We start from the raw sequence: 20,876 nt of genomic DNA, 5'->3' as shown, positions 1-20,876 counted from the left end.
AATCGCCTATAATGGAGTCTACTATGGGTATCTTATATTAGACAATGAACTTTTAGACACCTAGCAAGAGTAAGCAGTTTCCAGCACCCATTAAGTAATAATTAATTGATATGCTATTGTTGACTTCTCTATATATAACTGCATTACCAACAGATGAATAGTGAAGAGAGGATAATTCAGCACTGACATGTAGCCCCCAACTCAGGAACAATTATTTTAAAATGACCCCTGTTACAGGCCCTGTTTCAAGACTTATTTCAAAACCTTGTGAAGGCAGAAGAAATTGTACCACTAACTTTATTTGTCCGAATCAAGCTTTTACAATGATAGCCACAAAAAGGATGTTTTAAGTTTTACAACACTTCAACTTATCCCATCAAACTCCAAAGAATCTAGAGCCCTGAATAGACACCTGGATTCTCTATATATTTTGGGGGCTTAGATATGTAAGGACTTGTTTTCTACATAGTACGTAGTCAACAAAAACCTTTAGGTGGAACTATCCCCTTGTTTTCCAAGGCTGAGTGCTTAAAATACTACCAGTCTCTAAAAAAAACCAAAACCCTTTTATTTAACTGCAAAAATGCAGACCAAGAGGCCAAGAGAAAGAATGGTGCTCTTCAATTACTATTATAATATTCCTCTTAATCAACACTGACCCAGAATAGCATTAGAAACCACTGTCAGGATAAAATGAAAGTGACAGAAAGACTTGAAGCACAAAACTGTGCATTGAAGTTTTATACGTTTTACCTCCAGCTCTGCATTCTCTCCAAGGCCAAACTCTGTGGACTTACCACTAAACAGTACTAATACAAATTCCAAATCTTCCTTCAAGAGGACAAATCCTATATTGTACATATGCTGCTTTACATGAATAGTGACAAATTTCTCATCTGGGGCAGTTTGAAAAATCAGCTTAACTTTTCTGAAAGATCACCTACTGCACTTTAAAATGCCACAGTAACTGCCATTTAAAATAAAAGGTAAATGCTATGCATACACAAGAGCAAGGGAAATGCAAATTTTGGAGATAAAAATTTAAAAACTTTAAACGGGTAGTTTGTACCTGCTTGTGTAGGTAGAATAACAAGTCACACAGTTTTCAATTAACTGTAAAATGCATAATCTCTTTTGTTAAAGAGGTCATGGATAGTAGCAGAGAAGAAAATGCTGTCTGTCTTTCAGATAAAAGAAAGATGAATCTGGCTTGTTTCCCAGGACTGAATGGGGAATCCTGATTTGGAAAGCCTTCTCACATGCAGAGTGGGCAGAGGGAATAGCAGGAAGGGAGGCTGCTGCAACCAGTGCTGGCTGGGAGACTCCTAAGGAAGAAAATAGAGTTCATCTAAAGTAGGACACAAGTCTACTGTGTAGACTCAGGTAACCCAGAGAAAGTTCCCTAAAAGTCCAGAGGACTGTGTGGAAGGTGTTTGAATCAGAAAGCCACTGAAGGTTGCTGGGGCAGACTGCAAGGAAACAACTCATCCTGCAAAGATGCTGTTTACCGGAGACGGGATTCTCTGCCCCACCCAGCTGATCCAAGTTTCCTCCAATTAAAGAAACTATATTAAGCTAGCTATTTCTGATACCATTTCAACAAAATGTGGCTTTAGAGAATGAAAGTCTGTAGATGCACTCACTGTAGGGAAGACAGTGAGACAGCTCTGGTGTGAGGCGCTGCCATGACTGGCACTGCCAGGAGCAATAGGTCTGCAGGTAATCCTGAAGTTAAAAACTGCATTCCCAGCAGAAAGAGAAAAATGTCATACTCTCAAACTAAGGCACCAATGAGGAACACAGAAGGGTAGGTTTGTTATTCTACATTCCCTTCCTTAACTTTTTTTTTCTGAAAGAAAGGGACAGATGACAAAGAGGGAAAGAACATGGGGAAGACACAACTGCACAGAGGTCATCAACACAGCTTTTAGAGGACCTGTGGGATAAAAGTGATTTTCTTCTGCCTAAGTGAACAGTCAAAAGCAAATAAAAGTCATTTTTGGTCAACTCAGTGGCATCTAGTGGGGCTGGGGAGAGAAGCTAATGGACCCATGGAGAAATTTAGCAGAGACAGAACCTGCTTCAAGGAAGGAAAAGACACCTTCCAAAATGCTAAGCACATGAATAGAAGCAGAAAAATGTTGGGGTACCAGAAGGACATAGGGGTGCTGTGCAGCCTAGATCACTGAAACGAAGGAAGAACAAAATAGGCAATATCAGTAGTGGATCTTTCCCTCAGCTTGGAGACAAAAAAGGCTGAGAAACCTTTCACTTGGGTGCTTCTTGGGAAGCAACAAAGACTGTGTACTATTTTATGCAGACAAGGGTCCTGAAGTCAAGTGAAAATTAATGTGGCCTAATCTGTAACCAGGAATGCACCTGGGCAGTGCGTTCAAGGAGGAAGACTGGGTGCTGCATTACCTATTCCAGTACTAAGTAGGCCAGATTTACCATGTTTTGAGTGCAGCTTAATTTTGGGAAGGAGAAAGATGAATATGTCCTCTGTCTCAGCCAAGGGACACATGACACATTGCAAAAGCAACGAAGAAGGAGAAAAAAGAGGGTCTTTTTAAAGACATGGAGCATGCCTGAAATGAAACCCAGGACAAGACCTCACTATAAATGAAGAAAATGTTACTATGGGGATGGCTCAGATAAATTATAAGAGAAGCCTTGCACCAACCTTTAGCAATATGACAACACAGCTGATAGATCTGTGTGAAAAACAAAACAGATTGGTCAATTCAATGAAGTCTGGAACGAAACTTCTGGCCATTTGAGAAAGAGGTCTTTTTGCTTGTTTTGTAGCTCAGTACAGGTGAGTCTGGATTTTAGCAAGCTTTCTGATGTATTTTCCAGGTGCCTTAAAACTGATTTATGGGCTGCTTGGCAGCAGCAGAATTAAATACATCATTCTCTGGCACATTTCAGTAAAAAAATGTCAGCTGGGAATGGAACGACAGCACCACTGAAAAGAAAGCTTTATAAAGGCATTAAAAAACCCCCAACCAACTCAATTCTAGCTATGTAACTTTACTATATACACAGTTGGAAAATTCTCCTTTAAAAAAGGTTATCTTATGGGGGAAATTCCAGCTTGTGAGGTAGAGTTTGTCACCACAAGAACCTGATGCACAAACAAAAATCAGAAAGAGAAAAGATAAATAGCATGTCGTTTCTGCTGAGGCAGAAGGATGCTTGAGGAACTACCCTGATAAAGCAAGCCCCTTTTGAGGCTTCCTTTGCATACCAACAGCTAAGGCATCCTGCAATACATGGAAGTGCCATATCACAAAAACGGATGGACTACAACACGAGTTGAAATCCTTGACCGCTGCTGATGTTTAGCATTTCTAAAAATCAGCTCCATGAGAGGCCCTATTTGCTAAAAAGTACTCGAGAACAAGAGCAGTAATGACCGCTATTACTGCTTGTTTGAAGTTCAGTGATGAAAGCCAAAGAAATGAAAATACAAAGATCACAGCTGAAATGGTCCAAGAATTATAATCATAACTCCCCTGTCATATTGGCATGTTTGGGCTGTTTTTGAGCTACAGCAAATTACCACTGCAATTATGAAGTACAAATTCTCGGAATAACTCTACAAATAATATAAATCAGAGCATCACTCTATAGCTGTTATTAGTTGGCTACATAAATAAATATATTAGGTTATTATTTTCAACAGACTGTTCCCACCTTTTTAAAATTTATCTTTGCTTTTATCATGTGTCCTTTAAGAATTTAATAAAATATTAAAATGTTGAGGCTGTGTAAATTTACTATCCATGATTTGCCCAGTATTTTGAATGCCACATCAGATTAAGTCAGTTCAATTTTACATGTAAAGTCTTACATTCCTAAATTAAATTTGCAGATTTGGGAACATTAGTACAGTGAGACACTCCTTCCAATATGAGAGGAGTGATTGCCTTGTTTTAACTTGCAGAGCGCTGCTGTAATGAAGCATTAACCCTAAGATTGCACTGGATACAAACAATAAACATTATGATCACAGTATCTGTTTGTATAATTCTGTAATTAAAAGCAGGGAAGAAATATGCTGCAATGACAACAAATCAACAAGTTAGGAAAAATTAACAGAAAATATGGTCTTAATGTACAGGAGTAGAAATAATTTTGTCACGATAATTGAAATAGTTAAAAATCAAGGAAGTACTTATTTTTCAAAGACAGAACATGAAAATAAAAGCTCAACAGTGTTTAGATGAATTTCAGCTAAAGAAACCCACCAAAAGCCTAAATTAAGAAATGTCCAATCCCCCAAGATGTGTGCTTACCATATGACCAGAATTCAGAGACAATAATGATTACACAAATTATTGTCCTTTTCCTTAACTGCATATTTGTTTGTGAAGCAAGAGTCTCCCAGTTCTCTTGCTGGAGCTACTAATCTGTCCAGTAAATTCCTGTAACCATCTTAAAATTTTTATAACTTTGTATTTCATGACTCCAAAGTTACTTGGAATAGGTAATCTGAGGATCAGAAGCAGGTGCTCTGCTTAGATCCTTGATCTGGAAGATGCGAGTGCTACTGCCAGCCTAGGAATGAAGTGCTGAAGCAGAACAAAGCCATTGCTTCTCTTACAGAGATTACAGAAAGAGAGATCAAGAAACATTGCATGATGTTTAATTAATTTAACAATTCCTTGATATATACTAGCAAGCTGTCACATAAAATCTGAATATGACACACTAGAGAAAAAATTAAAGAAATTGTTCTAGAAATGTGAGAATAGTTTTCATTGTGCTCATTCTGCCGCGAACTGAAAAAAAAATAATCCCCAAACCCACAGTATATATAGATTGTTTGGAAAGAACATACCTATTAACTCTTTATTTCTGACATCTAAGGCCATGTTTCGCAAAGCTGTAGCGACTGCACAAACCACCCGGTCATTGTCTATCCGGAGCAGTTCCACCAGTATTGGCAATCCTTTCTCTTTGCGGACGGCAGCGCGGATGTACACTGACCACTGCAAAGACACGAGGGAGACAGAGTGGGAACAAAGTGAGGAATCCACCACAGCCAGAGAGGCAGCTGAGCTTACAACAGAATAAGGGGTAACAGAAGCATTTGGATGCAAAACTCAATAGAATGGAAATAATTGCATTGATGATCCTAGGCGACCACTTGATTTGGCAATCTGCACTCATTTTTTTTAATGGTGACGGAGAAATTAAATGATGAATTGACTTCAATCCCAGCACACCCGGTTACATTTTCACAGCCCAAATCTGCAGACGACGTACTTTGCATCAGCGTTTTGTATGCAACACCTAATGATGCTTGTTTACTGCTAAACCAACAACATTTATTCTACAAAATATGTATTACAAAGCAAGCTCAAGAGGTCTGAGTATTTCTTTGTTGTTACCATAAGAATTATTCAGTCTACAAACATGAAAACACTATTATTATTTCTCTTGTGATTGTTAACTTGTTCAGAAGGAAAACTGAGGACAACTATATGCCTGGTTTTGGCACCTGTAGTGATCCTAACTGGAATACTATTGTACACTGAAGTGTTAGAGATTCCCTCAAGAGCTGACCTGAGGGTGGTGCAGGCCTGTGCAGTGCCTGGCTGTAGCTATCACGTGGCTGCACGATAAACCCAGTGGCTGATTCTATCAGAGAAGCCCGAAGGCATCTCCCACTTGACAGCTGGTCATGACACCACTGGCATGGCCTTGTCTTTGCATCAAAGCGAGCAGTATGTTCTCATGTAAACATCCTTTTAATTTGACAGCAGAAATGATGAATAGAGTTGTTTACTTCTAAGCAACCCTTTAGGAGCTCTAAAGATTATCATGCCAGCAAATAAAGGATCTGTGCAGTGTGCTGTGAGTAGGAGGTCCAGCCAGTGCTGTGCAACCTGGGGTTCCCAGCACATGAAGGGATGAAAGATCAGCTCTGCTACCCTCTTTTCCATTCTGCTGTTATCTCCAGCAGTTGCAAAACATGTAAACAACACAGCAACTGTGCCCTTGTGGGTTTAAAGTATATAGGTATTGCCAAAGTTAAGATGTTTGGACACCTGCAGGATTTACAGGTCTCCTCAGCATAGCCCACTTCAAAACACGCCGTCCCTAGGCATACATTCCTTTCACTTCATGATCTCTTCGCTGGAATTTTCATAAAGTTCACATTCATGCTTCTTGTACTGACAGTTGAAAGGAAATTATTGAAGCAGAGCGTCTCCCTCCTTTCACAGTGCTATGGCATGGATGCTTATCTTGCCATTGTACCTGGAAGGTGAAGACAAGTTCTGGAAGGCCTTTGCTTTCGAAGTATTTAAAATATTTTGGAAACTAGAATGATAAGCCTTAGGATTTTCTGATCCAGATGGCCCTTCTCTTTTGACAAAGACATCTCACTGTAAAGAATAATGACATTGCAACAGCATTGCTCCATAGCCAGACAGAGTAAAAACAAAAAAAGGTCAGCACATTCACTGTCAGCAGACCAAGCTTAACCCCTGCATAGGGCCTCTACCACAGCTGAAGTGCTCACTTTAAAAGCATCTGTTTATATAATAGATACATGCTCTGAATAGGAAAAACCAGAATATATATTTATGATAAGAACAGTAGATATGGAGATAGACAAGAACTACAATGCTGCAATGTCTGGAGTGCCAATTCATTCCAGATCATATAATTCAGGGGAAATTGTGAAAAAGGAAAAGAAACCAGCATTTAAAGAACTTTTTTTTATTAATTCTCCTCTGTAGTAACTATGCATAACAAAAGCTAGTTGGCTGGACTTCGCTGTAGATGAAAGTGATAATGGTTATGATAAGCTTTCTAGTCAGTTAAGTGGCACAAGGGGTTCTCAGCATCCCTGAGCACAAAAATGTGTCTAAAGCGTAAATGTGCTGTCATTTTGTGCAGCAAAGCAAACAGTTTAGGGGAGACAAGTGGTAGCAGGACTCTTGGTTGATCTTATTTTATGCTCTCTCCTCCAGTCTCTTTTCTAGAACCAGTGTATAGTATGATCATCAGATAAAAAACTAAATCAGATCTTAAGGATCTATGAGTTTAACAGGAAATATTTTCTGAAAAATAGTTTCTTTCCTATACCTTGACTGTAATGGGATATTCAATATAAAGGATGCTATGAAAACAACTAACAAATCATCCTAACCTTCCTGCTTTAATAAATATGTATTTACCAGCCAGTTAGATGCATTCTCACCTGCAGCTGGGAAATGTGCAATACTTCTTTGCACTTAAAAAATGCTGTATTTTGTACATCTCTCCCAGGGGAAGCATCTGTTGTGTCTGCTGTGATTACAAGCGTGAGAGTTCAAGGTAGCAGTGAGAATATTTTGAGAAAGAAGTGAGCCTGTCTGGTTGAGGTGAGAGTTCAAGCTAGCTGAGAGTGTTCTGAAAGATGCTGTTGTTCATTGCAGAAGCACATCACAGATGTAGCATCTCCAAAATGGACTACATGGGGAATCAGTGGGGGTGTTTGTTTTGAGAGAAAAAAGCTTATCTATGTCTATTCAATACCAGAGAGAATCGAAAATGATCCTTTAGATTATACACTATGTTTTAAAAACCTCCATACTAAAACCTCAGTAAACAGTTTTCCTTTGATTTTTTTTCAGTCAGCTACCAAGGGAAACACAAGCACTTGTTTCATAAAGCCAGGTTTACAACAGATTTCTTGGGATGTAGTATTTTCATCATCCATTCCAACCCAAAAGTTTAAAAGAAACAAATTAGGGAATGTTTTCCTTTTAACCCTAGGAAGAGTAGGAGACATTGTCGGAGAAAGACTGAAATAGCTCAGTATGAAAAATATAAACCTCCTTTCTGAATAAATGACATGCAAGCCTTCAGGATCTGTAATGAACCAATTAATTTGATCACAACAGTAAAAAATACAGCTCCAAAGCTTTTACGGGGGAAAGATCCAGATATAATGTTTTACAGATGCACATATGCACACATACATATAAAACAATGGGAGGAGAAGTACAGAAAAGTATGTACAAAACCTCTCCTCTCCCCAGTGTACTCCTCTCCCTCCCAAGCTGTCTTTTTCCAGAGGATGTCATCCACTTTGGGAAATGTTCATAGACTCCTCAATGTGTGATTTGCTATCATTTCATTTGCTGTTTCAAGTCATGAACCTTAGGCAGAAAGAGAGAAATGCTTTTAATCGTTTCAACAATCTCTGGAGAACTTTCCATGTGGAAAGTGGTATGAACTGTCTGGTTCTCTTTCCTTAAGCTGCCAATTAGGACAAGTCTCTGCAAGCAATTACACTGCACCGTGTGGATTTCAGGAAAGCTCAAACTGAGATGCCTCAAAAGGCTATTTCATTCTTGCAGAGAATGGAGAAATTGATTCGGTCTTGTGTATACTGATGATCCTTCTGTTTGCCTAAAGCCATTGTGGAATGCACCTGCATTTCCACATTGTGGGTCAATTGCTAATACAAGCTCAGTGAAGTATAAAAGCAAAGAGATGAAAAATCATAAAAGAGAAAGGAGACAAAGGGTTTGTTGCCTATCAGTAAGTAAATGAGGCACTCTGCCAATACACTTAATCATCCTGTTGCTGCACAAATCAGTGGCAGTGTCAACGATCAAATAACTGTTCAGTTTGTAAAGCAAAAGCATTCCTGTGGGGACAGCAAATACTTTGGTGGGAACAAGCAGCTAAAAAATAAAATAAAATCATTATTGTTGCATCAGATTGAGGCTAAATTATCAGAGACAAGCACAGGAGCCACAATCTGTGCATGAATACACTTCACCAATAATGGAATTCAGGGGGAATAACTACTATACATCACTTTGAAGGTACATAGTAGAGCTCTATGTCCACTTTCATTAGTAGTTCCCTTTTTATTTTTATCACAGTAATTAGGTAGAAAAATACAGTAACCCTGAAAATTATTTTTATGTTTGCTAGCTATTATTATAAAGGACTATTATCAGAGATGAATGCCTCTAGGGATTAAGATTATACGAGGCTGAAACTCAAGAAAAGAGTAATTTATCTAGATAACACTTGTATTTTTCAGAAAAATTAAAAAGCATTTAGTCAGTTAACTCCTTTTAGTGTTTCATATGGTTTTCTTTATCCCCCTATGAAGCAGCAACACAGGAGACCAAACTGAACAATGAAGACATTTCCATCATAAAATGAAAAAGAAAAAAAACTACCAAAATAAATCCCACCCCCAAAATGCAAGAAATAAGAACAACTGTAAACACTTGACGTTTTGAATGGATTTGCTTTCCTGCCATTGACATCAGTGTTCCCGAGGTAGCTGCAGAATATTTCATCAGATACTTCAGCTTTGACTAGAATTATCACTGTATTGGTACAGCTCAACACTGTGACCCAAAGACTGTTGGGTTACTGAATATTAAAGGAAACTGATGAGACGTAAACTACAACATGAAAGCTAAATCAGGGCACCAGGCATGACAAAGCAAACTAAATTACCAAGAGTACCAGGAAGATTAGAGAGACTTGAGGTCTGCTAGGAAAAGTTTAGAAAGAGTCCAGGCTAACAGTAGTAAAATTGCAGACCATGGAAGAGAACTGCATGTTGAATAATCAAAGATCAATAAGTAGTCGAAGATTAATGTTCCTCTCTGTTCAGACTCAATGTAATATACCTATCAGGAAAAAAAGAAAGTATTTTTACATTCTAAAAATACAGATCTACTTTACTCAAATAACTCTATTGGGATCCCTAAGAAGTCATGTGACCTGACAGAGAGCAAAGCTCTGAAATCCTGGTCATCTTTCTGCAGTTTCTGAAGAGAGCAGAGAGTTCCCAAGGACTTTCTGCCCCTTGATTGCAGTGTTCTGTTCTCAGAAATGATCCTATCTGGTAGCCTACCAGCAAGTTCTCTACATCTTTGCGTCAGGACAAGAGAAAAGTATTAACTGGTTACTCTTGTCTTGCTCCACAACCTTAGTCAAGCTTAAAGAGAAAGAAAAAAATCCAGTGGGTAAAGATACAAAGTTAAATAAATAAATGAGAGAAAAAGAAAACAGTGTTAACAGAAGTTATCGTAAACAGGAAGGTAAAACTGATAAGGAACTGCCCTTGCATCTCATCATTCTTGTTCTGCAGTACAAGTAGGTACTGCATATCCAAAATGATCTGAGAACTTTTACAATCAGTTTTCCGAACACTGTAACTTATATAATTAAGAAAAAAAAACTTTGGGAAAAAAGTGACACATCTCATGGGAAGCAAACTGCTTATAGTAAGGGATCACTTTGAGCATGAAGCCACCATGAGCTACTGTGCTCCCATTTCACATACGGATGTCCATGCTTATTTCCTCATGATGTCCGTGATACAAGTGCTTGCAGCAGCAGATCTTGCTTCTTGAATATTGTCCTGTCCCTCCAATTTTGTCTTCTGTCCTATACAGCCAATATATTTTCCCTCAACAATTGATGCTCATCTATGAGGTGTTTCTATGCAGGTAAGAATTCCTGACAGAATAAAGCATTGGTTATTTAAAAAGTCTGCCTTTGTTGATTACATAGTATGCTACAAGTGGTCTTCTGCATCCTGCCACAGAAAGATTCATAATATTACTATTTTGGAGAAAATGAAAATAAGCTTTTTCACTTTAATGCAAAAAAACTTTCTCCTGGAACAGCCTGATGAAACTCCAAAGGGTTAATACATAAATAACTGGAGTCATCAGAAAAGTCTGACAAGGAACCCACTATGTGTCCTTGCCTGATGAGAGAAGATTGATAAGCTAGACGTCTGCTGCTTTAGAAAATAATTACTCATTATCTTCAAGTGTCTGGATGGTAAGGAGCTTGAAACTCTTACTCATACTACTCTTTGAAGCAGCTGCACTGACCTTGTGTCTAAATTGGTTCCTTTTATGTTTTTAGTTTCTTTATCTAATAATTTACTTAATGGAGCTCTTGCTCCCATGAGTCAGATTTCTCTAGCATGCAATTAACAAAATAAATGCAGTTGCTTGTCTAAGGAACAAAGACCAAGATAGCACCGAGCCTATCTCAAGAGATCAGGCCAATGACCCAAAAACCCCATTCACATGGGTATTGTACCTGTACATTAGGGATCAAAGGCAGGGATATTCAGTTGTCTAACCAAAGAGCCTCCTCATTCCCTGCTGAGCATGACCAAACATGGAACAGAAAGGACAGGAGCTAGAAAAACCAGCCAAGGAATGCTACAGTCTCAGGAGACTGATACTGACTTCAACAGAGCAGCACTTGTTCCTCACGTTACAGAGCCAAAGGATAAGAAAGGAGGAGGGTCAGCAGAACTGCTACCTTGGACTTGCAGAGGCCAAACTCTGGGCTGTGTAGGAGACTGATTCACAGAGTCCCTTGGGAGACAGTACTGAAGGGCAAAGAAGTCCAGGAAGGCTAGACAGTCTTCAAGTAGAAAATCTTAAAAGCTTGTTTCTGTTGTTGACAGGAACAAATCATCCCTATATGTTGAAAGATGAGCTGGTGGAGAAGGCCACTGGCCTGGCTGAACAAAGAGGTTTGCTGGAGTTCAGGAAAAGACAAGGAGAGTTTTTACCTGCCCTTTGGAAGAAGGGAGCTCAGGAGGACTATTACACAGATGTTTTGAGGCTTCAGGGAGAAAATCAGAAGGGCCAAAGCCCAGCCAGAACTTAATCTGGCTACTACTATATAAGACAACAAAAATGTTTCTATAAATACAGCATCAACAAAAAGAAGGCTAGGGAGACTCTCAATCCTGTATTGGATGCAGGGGGAACATAGTGACAGGGGATGAGGAAAAGGCAGAGGCACCTAATGCCTCCTGCACTGCCTGGAAAATGGCCCAGCGGAAAATGGCCCAGCAGAAAAGGACCTGGGGGTGCTGGTTGACAGCAACTGAACAGGAGCCAGCTGGGCCCAGGTGGCCAAGAAGGTCAAAGGCATCCTGGCCTGTATCAGCAACAGTGTAGAAAAGGAAGTTGGCCATCCTATCATTAAAGCAGATGAGGGAAGTTCATAAAGCCCGTAAAGTAACTGAGACAGAAGACTGAGTGCACAGAAGGGACTAAGCAAGGCCCAGAGCAGGTGTGCTACCTGTTCCAACGTAAGCCATTGTCTTGCCAGAAGAAATATAGCAAATCTTGTTTCTTGGTTTTAAAAGACAGGTATTGCCTATGTAAGTTATGATAGTTTTCTGGTTTTTTTTCTGAAGGATCATACAGATGAAGGGTTTTTTAAGGTATTTTTAAGGGTTTGACAAAGCTAAGGAAATGCTACTTGTGGTGACAACACTGTGTTATCAACTGCAAGTAATAGAAAAGGTAATATTGTAGGACCAGAGGCAATGGGCGATAACTGAAACAGGACTTTTGCAGAACAGCAGGAATTGCTTTTTCACTTGTGAGGAGGACTGAGCACTTGCACAGGTTGCCCAGAGAAGTTCTAGAGTCTCCACCCTTGGAGACATTCAGAAAACCATCTGGACATGGTCCTAGGCAACTGCCTCTAGGTGGCCTTGCTTAAGCAGGGGGTTGGACCAGATGACCTCCAGAGGTCCCTGCCAACCTCGGCTCTTTTGCAATTCTTTGAGTTCAGGGCAACAGGTCTGGCAATACTGCAGTGAGGTCTGGCAGACAAACTGACAGCAGCCTAAATTCAGCTGTCAGATACATAACAGACAGACACAGTAATAAGCAGATATCCTAATATTTCCTTTCCTCCTGAGAGGGTAATTTTATTCAGAAGGGACATAACCTTGGATGCTTCACATTGTTAACTTGAGGACATTTTGCATATAACTTTTTACAGGCTCGGGAGAGTTAATGAGTTAATAGCCGATTGACCAAGGTGAAAACTAAAAAGAACTTGCCAGTTTTATTTTCACCATCTGAGGAAAAGTACTAGTGCCAGACTACATATAAAAAGACCATCTTTTACAAGATGACTCTTGTAATTTTAAACCATGTAATTTTTTCAATCCAAGGCATTAAAATAAAAAATTATATGAGGTTGCAGAAAGAACTTCTGGTTTGAAGAGTTATAGTGGGAGAGATTTCTTAATAAGCAGGCAATTGTCTTCAGAATACAGCTGAGGGAGTCAGAAAGTCTCCTTTTTTTTATTCTACATTTTTGCACCAATTTGGTTAAACACAAATTAAGTGGCAAAGAAAAATAACAGAGCTCCCAGTGAAAGTCAATACCTAATGGGAAATAAAGAGTTTGCACTGCTTCCAAAGGCATGTCTCTAACCTTATTTGTTCAGGGGAAACTCCAGCTAAGATTGATGAGGAAAGTGTTACCCTAGGTTTTTTTAATTCATATTTCTAAGCAGCTTTAATATTCAAGTTCACATTAAATGCAATTACAAAAAGTCTATTCTTTGAAAAAAAAATCTTAGCGTGGCAGTGAGAGGAAGCAAAGCCAAACCCAATGGCCATGCTTTTCACGTGCTGCTCCTTCTGTCTGCAGGATGTTTAGGATACCATGAAATTACCAAGGTTAAGACTCGATGGGATAAAATGTTTTGGGAAGCAATGACTTCTCTAAAAGAGAAACCCTCCCAGCCCCAGGGAGCAGCAGAGCTCTGCAGAAGGTGGTAGGTGGGTGCAGATCCAGTGCTGAGAAGCTGCCCCACTGCTGTCAGGTAGCAGCACTGTGCTTGGAGTGTGTACTAATGGCAGCCACCAACCCTGTCAGGAGGGGAGCATGCAGTGACCTCCTGCTGATGTCACAGGTCACTGTGCAAGGCAGCAGTTAGACCTTAAGCAAAGTGGTACCCTGGCAGCGATATGGAAAATGTTAATTTGCCCAGTCTTTCCAAAAGACTTACATATTTGGCTGTCTCCATAGATATTACTCCAGAAGGGCCATTCCTATTTTTCACAGATACATCAAGTAAGCACACGAATAAAAAAAGAGATCGCTCTGAGGACATACATGTAATTTTCCACTACAGAGATGGTTCTTCTCCTTCAGATTCCAATACCAGTGTCCTCCTTATGGGATGACATCTTGATGCAGAACAGTGAGATGAACAAATGTACATGTTTATGTGAAACAGCCTCTTCCAAAACGAGTTCTACTTTGTATATAAGCTGTCTATCTATCTTTTTCAAAACCAGAATATACACCAAAGTGAAGATATGCAGTCATAAACTATGCCAGCTTAAATTTTCACATTGAAGATATTCTTCCTCATACCTCAAAATCAGTGTCCTGTTTTACTGATAAACTTTCCTTTGGATCTCTTAATGTATTTGTCACTAAGATGCTCCTTTTCTGATTTTTTACAGACTGTGCTTGGTCTAATAATAATTGCACTGACCAAATATTGCATTAGTCACTATAAAAAACTCCCAAGTTTTACTTTGCAGATGGGTAATGTATGTCAAGACTTTAGTCCAAAGTGCTTCATTTTGACATAGAAAAATTGTATGTAAATGTAAGTATGTCACACTTTTTTCTTTTGTTGGTATTTAGCTTTAAAAGGAATTCCTGCAACTGAAGCCGTGCTAAAAATGTCCTACAGATTATGTTTCACCGTGTGCATGTGTTGATTTTATGTGTATGTATCACTGAGAAACTATATTCCCTGGAACAGTGAAAACTTTCAGCCTTTCTGAGCTATTAATCCTTAAAGCTACATACTACTGCTTTCTTTTTGTGCCTGAAATTCTCCAAAGTAGTCTAGCGGATTTAGACACATATCGCCTGTTAATTCCAGTTGCAGACATTTATCTAAATCCCCTACACAACTTTTTATTTTTTAAAAATTACTCAGACTTCCTTTTATCTGCTCATTTTCTCTCCGTAATAGCACCGGCTAAGCACTGCCTGTGTTAAAAATATTACCTCTTGGCCACCCAAGTGGATTAGACAGCTTTGTACCACAGGCACCAAGACGGTGAAACAGCTAGGAAGGAATTATACAAGTGTATCAACTGCACAGTATTTTCTTCCAGAAGAGATGTATCTTCAGCAGTGTGTCAGCATGCCCAGTATGCTGGGTGCCTCATACAGTCTGTGATTCTTCTGGCATTAAAATAATGCTCATTGGAAAAAGCCCACAACCGCTATTGCTATTAATATTAATAGCAGCATTACTTATCTTTATACAGTTTGCTCTTCTCTCAGTCCATCATGAAGTTCTTCTTAAAAGAATTAAAGTAAAAAAAAAAAAATTCCATTCTTTATACAATTACTGTTTGTTGGAGGAACTAAAAAAATTTAAATCTCCCTAGAAATGACCTCTTCTTTTAAGAGTTTTCTATCTTTTATTTCAGTCATTTTATATCTGGGCTGCAGCAATGGAAAGGAGAGGTCAAAAGGTGGAAACATCAATGCTTATGTAATCCCCAAAGAGGATTACTTCCCTCACAAAAATGGCTAGTATGACATGTGAAATTAAGGATATTCATTCTGTGTCTGCACATCCCTTGTAATAGAATTGGTGAATCTTTAGAAAAATAGAGCAATATGAGAACAACTCAGCTTTTCCCATGGTATCAGCATAGATAGTATTAAAGTCCAAAACAGTTTTTCTAAGCCAGCACTCGCCAAAGAGCTCCAAAGCCTTCCTTCCTCTCCCTGTACACTTCTGCCAACTAAAGGATGACAGGTATACAGATTTATTAGAAATGGGAGAAGGAACACCACTTGGATTTTACCACTTCTGTTAGTCCTGGCAAACATGCATGCATTATTTTCTCATTTGGACCAGGGCTACACCCATTCCCAGATGGATAGAACACATTTATTGCGTTTCTTTGCCAGGATTACACCATCTGAAGCAGTCTACAACACGAGAATAATAAAACCATAATGATTTTTTAGGCACAGTGTTTACATAGGACAAAAACCACTGAACAGATATTTTGTTAAATCATTTTACATTTACTGAATGCAACAGTCAAAGATATTTTATAAATGTGGTGGAACACAATTATAAAAAAACCAAACAAAACATCATATGCCTTGAAAGACCTAGTGAATGTGCCAACCCAACTTCCAACAAAACTTTATGGGAAAAAGAAAACAATTTCCTAGTGTCAGTGCTAACATTTCAAAATGAATGCCTAAATTAATTGGTGTTTACATATCACATACATGATATCACAGGAATGCCCAACCACTTAAAACCCAACAGGATACTTTCTGAGACATAACTTTGATCAGTGCATTTCCCCATACATGACTGTTTTCGTTGTAAATGACAAATATTCCTGCTGAAAGTTAATTTAAAATCAATGCGTTATAGTTACACCATAGATTTAGACAGTTAGTACTTTAACCCAATTAAACCAGTTTACCACCAGGAAAGTTTCCCTAAAATGTAAACAAAGTTCAATGTTATCTTGAATTTTACTGATCTGTTCTAAATGTTTAAGTATTTTCTTAAATTTTTCATTCAACTTACTGCAACTAATACATGAAAGAAAAATGGATCTTTTGACTATAACTGAAAAGTAGATTTAGCTGGAATAATTGATTGCACATTTCCTCACTCATTGGATATATTTAATCATCTTGTGGATGTATTTTAATAATTTCTTATTTTTAAAAAAAAAGTAGATGCTAAGATTACTTGTTTTGGTGTCATATCATTTATGCTTTGCTCTGCTGTGCCCTGGCTTCTCCTCAGGGACTGAATGTCAACCAGTTTCTGCAGTGACAAAACAATATGGTTTCATTTGATTGCCCGTGGTGGCATTTTTGGCTCATTTTTTATGGCTCTGTCACCCAGGTTCATAAAGAACTGGTTCTCCTCATTTGGATATTGGTTTTCAGTGGCAATTTTTCATACTTGACATGACTGATGTAATCTTTGCTGCTGTATGCTGACATTTGCTGTGATATGACTACCTAGGACTTGAAATACTACCTCAAATTTGACTGCAGATAGTTTTACAAAAACAGAAGGTTATTCCACTACCAGAAGCAATTACATACATTTATATCACCAACTTGCTGTCAGCTGTAGGGTTGTTTCAGAACTGAAGAGGGAATACATATTGGGTTAATATTCCTACCTTCCAACTCCCAGCAGCCAAGTTCTGCAGTGCCCCTGCTGCCCCCTCCAGCGTGTCTGGATTGGAGCACTCAGAAAGAAGTGTGAGGTAGGGTTTGACTATTGAAGGGTGCCACAGCATCTGGATTCCTTTGGGTGGTTCTGCACAGTCTGGGAGAGGTCCTACGCCATCCCACTGTTGGAAAGCACAAATCAGATTGTCAGCAAGGAGCAGTGAAATACGCTTGAGAATTGCCTCAGTTGAAACTGTAACATCTATGAAGGCATCTGCCCATAAACAGATGTTCTCAATTTTTGCACATCGTGATTCTTTGTAGAGGAACCAAATTTCCTACTCAACATTCCTTATAGACAAACTATAAGATTGGCAGAAATCCCAATGTTTTAGCTAGCTGACATAACAAAACCACTTTTCACTGCATGTATTTTTTTCTGTGGGAACAGAAGCCCAATGAACGTATCTTAAGAGGCAAATCTAGAACTTGCATGGGGAGAAGAGATTATCTTTTCACATCCTGCTCAGTTCTCCACATTCTCTCTTCTCATGAGAGGAAAAACAACAATGAATGCTACTATAGAAAACTAAATCATTCAAGGCCATAAGCCCTCCATCCCATGAAAGGCACAAGTGTGACAAGTCTTCCTCAATTGCCCAACTTCTGGTTTCTCACAATGTGAGTGCAGTAGGTATTCTACCAGCCAGCCAGCTGTGTAGTCTGAGACTCCAGTGCCATTGGTAGAACCAGCTCTCACAACACACACAGTTCCTCTCATCACATACAGAGTTTTGCCATGAAAAACAACACAAGTCTGATATCCAACATGTGCAATATTTAAACCTGGACAAAGGGTAGGTTACTGCACAAAGCCCACTCTTACCAGAAATAAATACTTTATTCCAGGAGGACAGGGATTCTCCTCTCCAGTGGAGCACACAACACTTGCACCTACATATGAAACATCTCAAAGGAAAATACAGACTTTCTTTTTGCCTTTTAAACAAAAGTGGAATGCACTTTAAATAAAATTTTAAATGGGAATCTACTTATATATTTTGTATATTTTGTTTTGTTTTGTACAGATAAAGGGATTTAAACAATCCATGGCATTAGTGCCACTGCTAGGAACAAGGCTTAACTTTTTTATAAAATATCTTTTCTAACACCTCTGACACGTTCACATTGTATATTAAAATAAAAAGTAAACCTTTTAGTGCCTTGGGTTAGAGATTACTGTGTCTATATAAATTAAAAAAATCTGTACCAAACATTAAACATCTACTACATAGTGTAAGTCAAATTAACTCCTGGTTTAAATCTGCAACAGTTAATTTAACTAGTTATGAGTGCACAATAATACTTGCACCGGGAAAGACCTAGAATCTCTAGTTTTCAGGAAGTATCAATCATAATTTTACTTACACTAACCTTAAAAATAAAATACATGTATTCTAAGGGACGATCAATCAAGTCTTCCCTAGTAACAACTAACTCAATTTCAACAAGGTTTTGTGTGATTACTACCTTAGAATGAAAACCATTATTTTTTTCTAAATTAAAGCAGAACAAACACCAAAGTGGAAAGCTAGAGGGACCATTTAATAGACATGAGCAGCTACTGAAAACCAGAAAGCTGCTCAGACATGAAACTCACTATGGTGGACAAATCTTACCATAGTTTAAAGGAACTGGCATAGCAATACCCAGTGATGGCTGAGAAACTAGAGGACAAATGCCTTCTGGAGAAACAATGCCTTCAAATGACACTATTATAGGGCTGTGCCTTTGAAATGTTTAATACATTTCTGCCTTTAAACCAATAGATTGTTCTCACTGCATGTGACTCAGTTCTCCTTTTTCCTCCTTATAAATCACCAGCCTTGCCAGAAATGAGCTCTTTTCAGCTCATAAAAAATACATTAAAGCCTGCTTCTTATTTTAACTCTCAGAATTCAATCATTCACACTGTCAGATTTTTTTTGAAAACAAATGAGAGACATATCTTACAGGTCAAATCTGACCTCACACCAGGTTTATGCTTTGTACCTTAGTAAGTTCACTAATGAATGACTTGTGATGTCCAAGGGCAACAATTCAGGTCTTCACTTGTCTCATTCCAACTTGCACAAATCATGCATTATGGAACTGAAGAGTGTTTGCACAAGGTATTTACTGTATTATTTCAAGGACAAAGTACCTTAAATGCATCAAATGTATAAGATCTACCCATACGAGCGGGTAAATGCCAATGTGGGGGTATAATTTCTCAGTTTTTTTATGCTCAGCTATTTACACTCTTATGATCCCAAGGACTACTAAAAATCAGCTGATATAAATAGAGCCCTATATACATGCTCATGCTGTGCTGGTACATATAAAGCACTAGAAGTGATCTAGCAGATAAATTAATATTTAATGCTGTTTTGCCATTCTGCCCAGTAATGAGAAAACATCAAAAAAAAGGAGACAAATTACTGCATTTCCCTGCCCTTCTTGCAACTCACTTTTAGTATGATTGCATTGATTTATCACCAGCTGTGAGGGAAGACCTTTTTCTCAAGACACTGTGATGCCCCAGAGTCCGTGCAACAATAATGAAAATCTTTGCTACCATGCATGCAAGCACAGTGAAGGCACAGGAAATTCAGTGACCCTGGAAAGTGTCCTGCACTGCTCTTCAGATGCGCTGTGTGTGCCCAGAGCAGCTGAGTGGCTGCACAGGGAGGGTGTCACTGTCCACCACGCCGTGCTGGTTTTGGCTGGGGTAGAGTTAATTGACCGTCACAGTAGCTGGTATGGGGCCATGTTCTGAATTTCTGCTGGAAACAATGTTGATAACTCAGAGGTGTTTTAGTCACAGGTGAGTAGTACTGACAACAGTCTTTTCTGCTCCTCACACTACCCCACCAGCAAGGAGAATGGGGATGCACAGAGTTGGGAGGGAATACAGTCAGGACAGCTGATTCCAGCTGACCAAGGGGACATTCTGTACCACATGGTGTCATGCTCAGAGTATAAAGCTGAGGGAAGAAGAAGGAAGAGAGGACATTAGGAGCAATGGAGTTTGTTTACCCAAATCACTGTTATGTGTGATGGAGCCCTGCTTTCCTGGGGATGGCTGCCCATGGGAAGTGGTGAATGAATTCCTTCCTTTGCTCTGCTTGCATGTGGGGCCCCATTAAACTGTTTTTATCTCAACCCATGTGTTTTCTCACTTTTACTCTTCTTCGCCCCCGCCCCACTGAGCGAGCGGCTGTGTGGGTTTAGTTGCTGACTGGGGTTAAACCACAACACCTGCTGTGCCTGTGGCAGCCTCTTCGCTGTAGGGTTTAGTAGCTTCTGGTGTCTTTTGCATAGCTGAGACCAGTGCCTGAAGCTGTACAGCCCAGCTGTTGCAGGGCCTGTAGAACTGACACAGATAAGCAAAGAAGCTATTGAAAAGGAGATTTGCCCAATCTTCATTCATTTATTTTGTATTTCATAAACATCAACTGCCTGAGCAATAGAAATGTTTTTCCCCAAGTGGTATTAGAGTCCATATTAAAATAGTGGTTAAGGCATGGCAGAAGTTGCTTTGCAGTTCGCGCTGCCAAATATTAATGAGCTGAGGCAGCATCCTCACCCAGTAAACACCTCTACCCAGTAAATTAGTGGAAGAGTTACTGTACTGTTGCAGCCCATCAAGAATGATCAGGAAGGTCTATTTGAGATAGACTGGGGCTGTAGTAGGAGCCTCTGAAAAAGAGGACAACATGCGATTACTCTTCCTAGATATACCAAGGAGGGAAAAAAAAAGTCATAAACAAATATTCCTTCCAGGCTTCCCTCCTTCAGCTGAAATTACC

General features: G+C 39.1%; 1 protein-coding gene across 11 annotated transcripts in view; it reads right to left on the bottom strand.

Annotated features, from left to right (window-relative positions):
• CTNND2 (catenin delta 2) overlaps positions 1-20,876 on the bottom strand; it is a 655,093-nt gene that overhangs the window by 65,115 nt on the left and 569,102 nt on the right. For all 11 annotated transcript variants that reach the window (XR_005604669.1, XM_039571875.1, XM_039571842.1 and 8 more), the window contains 2 exons: positions 17,034-17,207; positions 4,847-4,997 (listed from right to left, as the gene is read on the bottom strand). Coding sequence is in view for 10 of the 11 variants with exons in the window: in XM_039571875.1 (XP_039427809.1) it covers positions 4,847-4,997; positions 17,034-17,207 (325 nt within the window). In the remaining variant the exon portion in view is untranslated. The remainder of the gene's footprint in view (positions 1-4,846; positions 4,998-17,033; positions 17,208-20,876) is intronic.

The sequence above is a fragment of the Corvus cornix genome, chromosome 2 (genome assembly GCF_000738735.6).
Source record: "Corvus cornix cornix isolate S_Up_H32 chromosome 2, ASM73873v5, whole genome shotgun sequence".
In the NCBI taxonomy this organism is placed as follows: domain Eukaryota; kingdom Metazoa; phylum Chordata; class Aves; order Passeriformes; family Corvidae; genus Corvus; species Corvus cornix.
This window is presented reverse-complemented; position numbering and strand designations above follow the sequence as displayed.